At 34.9% G+C, this 8,022-nt stretch overlaps 1 protein-coding gene across 1 annotated transcript in view; it reads left to right on the top strand.

The window, feature by feature from the left end:
• Window positions 1–7,084, top strand: part of LOC110021995 (probable ribosome biogenesis protein RLP24) — a 13,633-nt gene extending 6,549 nt beyond the window's left edge. The window contains 4 exon segments of the mRNA XM_020720754.1: window positions 6,016–6,042; window positions 6,044–6,142; window positions 6,262–6,398; window positions 6,687–7,084. Coding sequence (XP_020576413.1) covers window positions 6,016–6,042; window positions 6,044–6,142; window positions 6,262–6,398; window positions 6,687–6,855 — 432 coding nt within the window. The 3' untranslated portion in view covers window positions 6,856–7,084.
• The last annotated feature ends 938 nt before the right edge of the window (window positions 7,085–8,022 follow it).

The following is an 8,022-nucleotide window of genomic DNA, read 5'->3' as shown; positions in this document are numbered from 1 at the left end:
CGCTCACCTACCACACCCACTTACCGCTTACCCACCTCCCACCTACCATTCTCCTAGTTTCTATAAATAGTCTCTTATGATTTGTAATAAGTCAAGCCAAGCAAGGCCAAACCAAGTCTGCTTGAGAGTTAAGAGAAAGAGAGGAAGAGAGAGAGAGGAAGGGAGAAGAAAATAGAGCTTTTCTTGTCAACGTCGAGGCGCTCAACGGTGTAATTTCTCGAAGAAATAAAATCCTCTGCAGCTCCGTGGACGTAGGCAAATTTGTCGAATCACGTAAATCTTTGTGCCGCTCTGGTGTTTTTCTGCGTGTAATTTTACTCGTTTCATTTATCGCTTTGTTGTCGTCGTTTTTCACAACATTGGTGGACCTCTTTCACTTTTCATTCGAGCTCATTGACGAGTCGTCGAGTACCCTGTGGGGCTTATGCAAATTTCCCTCTCATGCTTAGCTCTCGTTTGAGCGATCAAGTTAACCCTCCAAAGGTTTCATTCGAGCTCGTTAACGAGTTGCGAGTTCCCTGTGGGTCTTATGCAAGTTTCTCTCTCATGCTTTGCTCCCATTTGAGAGATCAAGTTGACCCCCACATGTTTCATTCGAGCTCGTTGACGAGTCGTCGAGTCCCCTGTAGGTGTTATGTAGATTCTATTTATATTTGTTTTGTTCTTTGAAGATGATTTATAGAGGACCACTCATTTTGATGCATTTTAGTCCAAATGATTTCAATTGGGTTACTCATTGTAAGCGGCATTTAGATGAACATCCGACAACATTTTGACAACCTCCCAGTGTCATCCCCGATTGGGAGGCTACGTTGAGAAACTGAGGCATTCCTACTATGCTTAAGGAAGTGTGCATAGTCAATGTCTTTCGACACTGTGGCCTGGGAGTCTTCATAATCATGCTTAAAAAAGCGTGCATGGGGCATCGTATACCTACACGAAAATAATAATAAGGCGCACACACGAATTCATTCTCGACACATCAATACGACACTGATAGCTCACTATGCTTAAAAAGCGTGCATGGGGCTTGAGGTACCTGCAAATTAAAGTACATAACATACAAAATTTCTCCGGCTTGGTACTTAACTTGTGGCTCCAAGAAAAGCCAGCCAAGGACTTTGTTCCATATCACTAACAGGAATATCTTCTTGCTATGGGCTTTTTTTTTCTTGAAAATCTTGAGCGACTGATCTTCTTTAGCTACATCAGAATAATAAAATATCCAGAATTCTTGTGCCTTAATCACTCAACGTCTGTAATATTCTTCCAGATCACACTCCCGCATTGATTCATCTCTAAAACTCTAGCAGCTTTCAAAGACCAATGCTCTTCATCAATTTTGTCCTAATGGAAAGCATATATCTGTTCATATGAGGCTTCTTTCTTAATACGATCTCTCTCACCAATAGTATATTACTTAGCTGCCTTTTGCTCAACATCGGCCATGTAGGCAAATGCCAAGCGGAGGGAATGTCTGGTCTGGGTTGAGGAAAGCAGGTATCATAAGCTGAGGGGAAGATGCACAAGGGCAGCGGGCTGCTCATCCACTGGAGCTGCAGGTTTCAAAGTGGAAGATGCATTGCTGAGGGGAAGGGCAGAGGGCTCGTTGGGCTGTTCATTGGTAAGAAGAGCCTGGAGATCGGTCACCTTCAGATTTTGGGAATAACAGAGTGGCAGGAGAGAGAGGGTTCATGGATGGAGTTGGGTCTCAGAGAGGGGAAAGTGCAGGAGAGGTGGAAGGAGGCTCTAATGGCCTACGGCTCCGACAGGCTCAGGCGGCGGCTGCGAGCTCCTTCACCGGCGTTGGCAGAGCAGAAAGTGAGCCGGCGGTTGGAATGTCGCGATTGGAAAACGGCAACGTTTAGGGGCTAGGGTTTCACGAGTGGGAGAGGTAAGGCCGACGGCATCGCCTGAGGTCAAAAAGGGAAGACATTGTGAAGATGTGGCCGAAAATGCATGTGGACTGAGGCAGGGGAATGCGGGAGAGTGAATATTAGGTTATAAATTTTATTTTGTTTTATTTTTTTATCATTTTTAGATGAGGTGGAAAGCTCCATTGGAGGGGATAGAGGTGGAAGTATGGAGAGGGATGGGATTGGCGATGGGCTTGAGCAGGAAAATGATGTAGGGTTTTTGCAATTTTTTTATTTTTTAAATTTATTTTATATCTCGATTTGTGTTATTTGTCCGTATACGAAATCATATCAATATGAGTATCATTTCTAGACAAATTTCACATTCCAGTTGTGCTCGCTCGATCCGTTTTGTAATCAAAAGTCATCTTAGTGACTTTAACGACGATCGACATAATTTGAGCCCGAATTAAGTGTCGCTCCAATGTTTGTCATTTTCATTATGCTTTATCATTTTGATCATAGTCGACCTTTCCTTGGGCAATTTTGATATATCGAATGTGCTCGTATAACAATTTGTTTTGCAATCGAGAGTCATTTGAGTGTTTTTGACGGTCGTTGAGATGAATCGAGTCCAAATTTCACGCGTCGCACCGACTGTCCTTCGATTTCACCACTCTTGCTCCTTTTGATAGTAGAAGGCTTCTCAGATGATTTTGATGTTCTAAACGCAATGTCAGATTCCATTTTTTTTAAACAGGCTTTATTTGAGATGAATTTCAAATATACTCTATGCATTCCAAATTTGATCACACAGACATTCTTCGTTTGTTGTTATCGCCATGCCAGATCGACTCGGCTTGTGGAATATAAGTGAGGGTCAATGGTAAGAAGAAGACGAAAAGTTGAGGGTTGCGTTAGGTAATCGACAACCAACATAAAGTTTTTGTGAAAAGATCATGACACGAATCTTTCAAAATTATTCGGTAAATGCTACGGAGTTCTCTAGAATTGACACATTGTATAAACTGGATACAGTAAAAATTGTGCAAGGGTCGCTACACCGGTTGTCCGGTGTAGTGTTAAATAAGTAAGGGCTCCCGCAGTATGAACGAATGCGGCAAAGAAATTAGTGTTTGAAATTAATGCTAGAATATGATCTTGGAGTATGGGTATTCTCATAGGTAAATTAATGGAAGTAGTAGATATTATAGTTTATAAGTAGATAAATACTTTATGCATTCAAGAAACTAATTAGATTATAGAGAATGCTAAGGAGATTGATAGCTTAGGTTTTAAAAATTGGTATTTAGGTGGAGGTCGTATTAGAAATGTTTTATGTGTAATTATGGTTAAGAGTCTGTAAGATAATGTTGTAAAAACTAAAAGAGTTGAAGATAGAATTATAGCTCTAAAGATTGTTGTTAATACTAGGGCTCATAATATTATAAGTGCTTATGTTCCTCAAGTAGGTACAAAAATATACAGAAAAGAAAAATTGCGAAATGGCCGGGACGAATTAATACAAATGCCTCTTGAAGAAAGATTTTTTTTAAGGAGATTTAAATGGATATGTTAATAGAGTAGTGGAAGATTTTAGAAATATTATGTGGTTGGAGTGATTAATAAAGAATATATAATTATATTGAATTTTGCTTTAACTCATGGTTGTTTTATTGCTAATACTTTATTTAAGAAATAATATGGACATATTATTACTTATAAGAATGCATCTAATAAAACAAAAAATTATTTTTTTAATGAGAAAAATAGATTGTTAAGAATGTAAAGATTGTAAGATCATGCCAAGTGAAAATTTAAGTATTCAATATTGATTATTAGTTTTGGACTTTAAGATAGAGTCAGAAGATAAAAAAATATAATGAAATATTATCATAAAATTAGATTGAGGATCACTTAATAATAAATAAAAGTATTTTTATGAGCAGACTTTAAGATTTGAAGATTTAGGATGTTCATGAAGTAGCTAATGCCATCTGGAATAAAATAACAAACAATATTAAATAAGTGACAAAAGAAGTATTAGAGAAACAAAATAATTTTTTTTTATAAATAAAAATAGTTTGTTCTTGAATAATTGTGTGCAAGAAAAAATAAAATATAGAAAGTTTTGATATAAAAGTTGGTTTAGATGTAAAATCTTAGAGAATTAGGAAAAAAATATAAGGTTGACCTGTAGATGAAGAGTATTTTGGTTCACATTTTTAAGAATAAAGGACATGCATAAGAGTGTGCAAATTATAGAAGAATCAAGTCAATCTGTCATACATTAAAATGATGGGAGAGAGAGTATTTGAACATAGGTTTTAAGTCATGATACAAAGATTTCTCATAATCAGTTGAATTTATGTTGGACAAGTCTATTATGGAAGCTATACATTTATTGAGATGTTTGATGCAGAAGTACAGAGAGTAAGGAGGATGTACATATGATTTTTATTGATTTAGAAAAAAGTTTATGATAAGGTTTTAATAGAAGTTCTTTGGAGAGTTCTAGAAAAGAAAGGTGTTGATATGATTTATATTCAAGTCATGAAAGATATGTATACTAGGGCTATTACTTTTGACTAGAATAATGATTGGCCAAGTATTTTTCTATTTCAATTGGATTGCATCTGGGAGTGGCTTTAAGCCCAATCCTTCTGCTTTATTTATGGATGCTCTTGCTGGACATTTATAGGAGGATTTACCTTGGTGTATGTTTTTTGCTAATGATATCCTTTTTGTGGATAATGCTAAAGAAAGAGTTTATGAAAAACGTGAATTATGGAGATTTATTTTAGAGTCTTAAGTCCTTCGTTTGAGTAGATCAAAAAATGAATACATGGAATTTAATTTTAGTAGTAGTAGATTCAGAGATAGAGTTGTAATAATAGGTGATCAAATCATTAAAAAGAATGAACATTTTAGATCTCTCGGGTACATTGCTCAAAGGGACGATAATATATATGGGGATGTTATTATTAGAATTAAAGTTGGATGGCTAAATTGGAGGAATGCATTGGCCCTATTGTGTGATAGAAAAGTACTGCTTAGACTTGGAAGGAAAATTTTATAAGATGGTATTGAGGCCTATAAAAGAGAAGCATAAAACTAAGTTAAGTGTTGCTCAGATGAGAATGCTTAGCTGGATGAGTAGCTTTACTCCTCGAGACAAAATGCAAATCGGATATATTCATGAAAGGGTTAGTTTAGCTCCAGTGACAGAGCCATCTTAGATGGTTTGGTCACATTAAATGCCGACCATTGATTATCCGGTTAGGAGAATAGATGTTTAGATTCGACTTATGTTAAGAAAGGCGAAGGTAGACCTAAAAAGACTTGGGCATGTTGTATAAAAACTGATCTTAATTTATTAAAATTAAATGAAAATATGACACTCAATAGGATACATTGGAGAAATGGGATTCATGTAGCTGATCTCACTTAATGGGATAAAGGCTTGTTGTTGTTGTTTTTGTTGTTAATTTAGTAAGAAGAGACGAGGATTTTGGTATTAAACAAAAAAAAACTTGAATTCTCTTCTTACCATTTTAGCTTCTTAATTGTGGTCTTGGGTCATGATATTATTAGGGTAGTATTGGATCTTTTTTGAAATGTCATTTAAAGATGCAAATAAATCAAATGGTTGTCATTTTTAAATGATATAATATAACATCATAGATGCTACTGAACCATAAAATTCCTATTAACTTGATGTTAGTGTGATGCTTTCCATTTCATCACAAGGCAGTGCACATCCATATTGTGTAATACTTTTATGTGAATGATCTCTGTACTGCACCTATTAAATATTAAAGTTATGGAAAATAAATTCAATGATTATGGATTTCACAAGTAATGCTAGAAGATGCAAAAAATAAATTTATTAATTTAAAAACACTAAACACCAATGAATGATATTGAAGATTTATAAGGTTAAATTCTAACTAGTTGGATTTAAGACTAAATTTGGTGATTAATTCTACCTAAACACAAAAGATTCAACAAATCGCACCCCTCTATATACTATATTCAACATCCCTGCATATGTTCCTCTTAAGTTAAATATAACTACGTAGTTGGAACTTAATATATACTCCAGCATAAATTAATCATCCGCCAACTCTTCCCATTTTAACCCCCAATTTTCCTGCAGATTTTCCGCTTTTGTAGATCAAAATGTCAGATCAAAATGTCACAAGAACTTCAAAATGAAGAGAAATCCTCGGAAGGTGAGATGGACGAAGGCTTATCGACGTTTGCATGGAAAGGATATGACACAGGCACGAAATTTTATAACTTTTCACATGGTTAACATTCCTTGATCATATTGATAATGTGAGCTGCATTGTTTGCCATTATTTTTGAACAACGTCTTGGCACTGCTATTTCTCAATATCAGGATTCCACCTTTGAGTTTGAAAGAAAGCGAAACAGGCCTGAGAGATATGATAGAAATGTCGCCGAGGAAACTCTCAAGGCTATAAAGAAGATTGACAAGATAAGAGTTGCTAGAGAGGCCAGACATCATACAATGAGGTTTGTATTCTTAACAAGCTAATTCATATGTTTTCTCATATTTTCCATTCCATTCTCTTAGGATTTTAGAAAAAAGTGCCAAAAACGGTCCTATGACTCATTTGTAGGGGGGTCGTTTTAGTTTGAGTCTGTAAAAATGTTAGTTTTAGTCTCCAGATATTTTAAAAAGAGCTCAAATAGTTTATATATCAGCCCCCATTAAAAATATCGAAGGACTAATTTGACACATTAATAAACTCTGAGAACCATTTAGCTTTTTTATTTATTTTTTTTCTAATTCTGTCACAGGATGAAGGGGAAGAAAGCCATCGAGCTGCAGGCTGCGGCGAAACAACTGGAGCAAGGCATCCATTTGGTCAAGGCACCGCTCGCCCTTCAAGAGGATCCCTCTCTTACCCTTCCAAAGATCAAAGTCAAGGTTTCCCAGCCCCAAGCAGAGCATCAAATGGAGGAGTAGCGACCAGTTTGTGCTATATATTATATCCAGTGAGAACAACTTTTGATTTTAACTTTTGATCTGTGATTCTAAGTACTATTGTGGTTGGTTTGTTTGCTTCTGTTATCTTTATCATCTTGTCTCAATTGCATTGTTGGAATTGTTGTGGCTCATTGTCATACCAACCACACAGATCTCATGTGTTTACATATTTAACTGGTCAAGTTTGATATTTTACATTTATAACGCAGTGCTGTCGTCGTCTATTTGTGAGAATGTGTATTTCCTTTTTAGAAACTTAGTAATTGTGATATTTTTGATGTGATTTTAAAGATTTGAGTGTGTGGGATGTAATATGAAAGTTTAGGTGTTAAATGTAAATAGGTAAGAGTTGTGGAATTTATGTAAATGCCCAAAAAAGAAGAGTTTGGTCCTGATTAAAGCTGCTAAATACTATTTTGTTCATGAGATGGAGATTTTGATTTTTATAAATATAATATTTTAGTGTCATAATCATATAAAGAAAAGTTATATTTCATTTTTTTAATTTTTCAGCAATAGTTATGTTTTGATGCAATATTACATATAGGGGTGTAAACGAACTGAACACGAACGAACAGAGCTTGTGTTCGTGTTTGGTTCGTTTAACTAACCGAACGAAAAAAAAATTATTCATGTTTGTCTCATTTACTCATCGAACGAATCGAACACGAACTCATTGACGAACCAAACACGAATTGTTCGCGAACAACGAGTTTTTTTGACAGCCCTAATTACATATGAGTGTTATGTATGTAAACATTAAAGTTTAGTTGTTTATATGTAAATATGAAAAGTTTTAGTTTGGAAATAAACCAAGTGTTTTTAGAAGTGACAAATTTAATAAATTTTGAAACTTTATGATTGTGTTTAAAGTGTTGATCAAACTTCTCTAAATACATGCTTTAAGATTATCATTTCATTTTAGCTGTAAAGAGGACAATTTTTTTTAATCTTCATCTTTTATTAAAATAGAATTATTATTTCTATGTACTACTTTAAATTGAAATTTTTTTATTATTTTTAAATTTAATCATTTTAAATCTCATTCAAATTCTTTTAATGTGCATCCTTTTATGTTGATGACATACATTTATGACATGTATCTCTCCCTTTGGTATGCAAACCCATCAACATAATAGGTTGAAC

Source organism: Phalaenopsis equestris, unplaced genomic scaffold, assembly GCF_001263595.1.
Source record: "Phalaenopsis equestris unplaced genomic scaffold, ASM126359v1 Scaffold000160, whole genome shotgun sequence".
NCBI classification, from domain to species: domain Eukaryota; kingdom Viridiplantae; phylum Streptophyta; class Magnoliopsida; order Asparagales; family Orchidaceae; genus Phalaenopsis; species Phalaenopsis equestris.
Note: the sequence above shows the minus strand (reverse complement) of the source record. Positions and strands in the feature narration are given on the sequence as shown.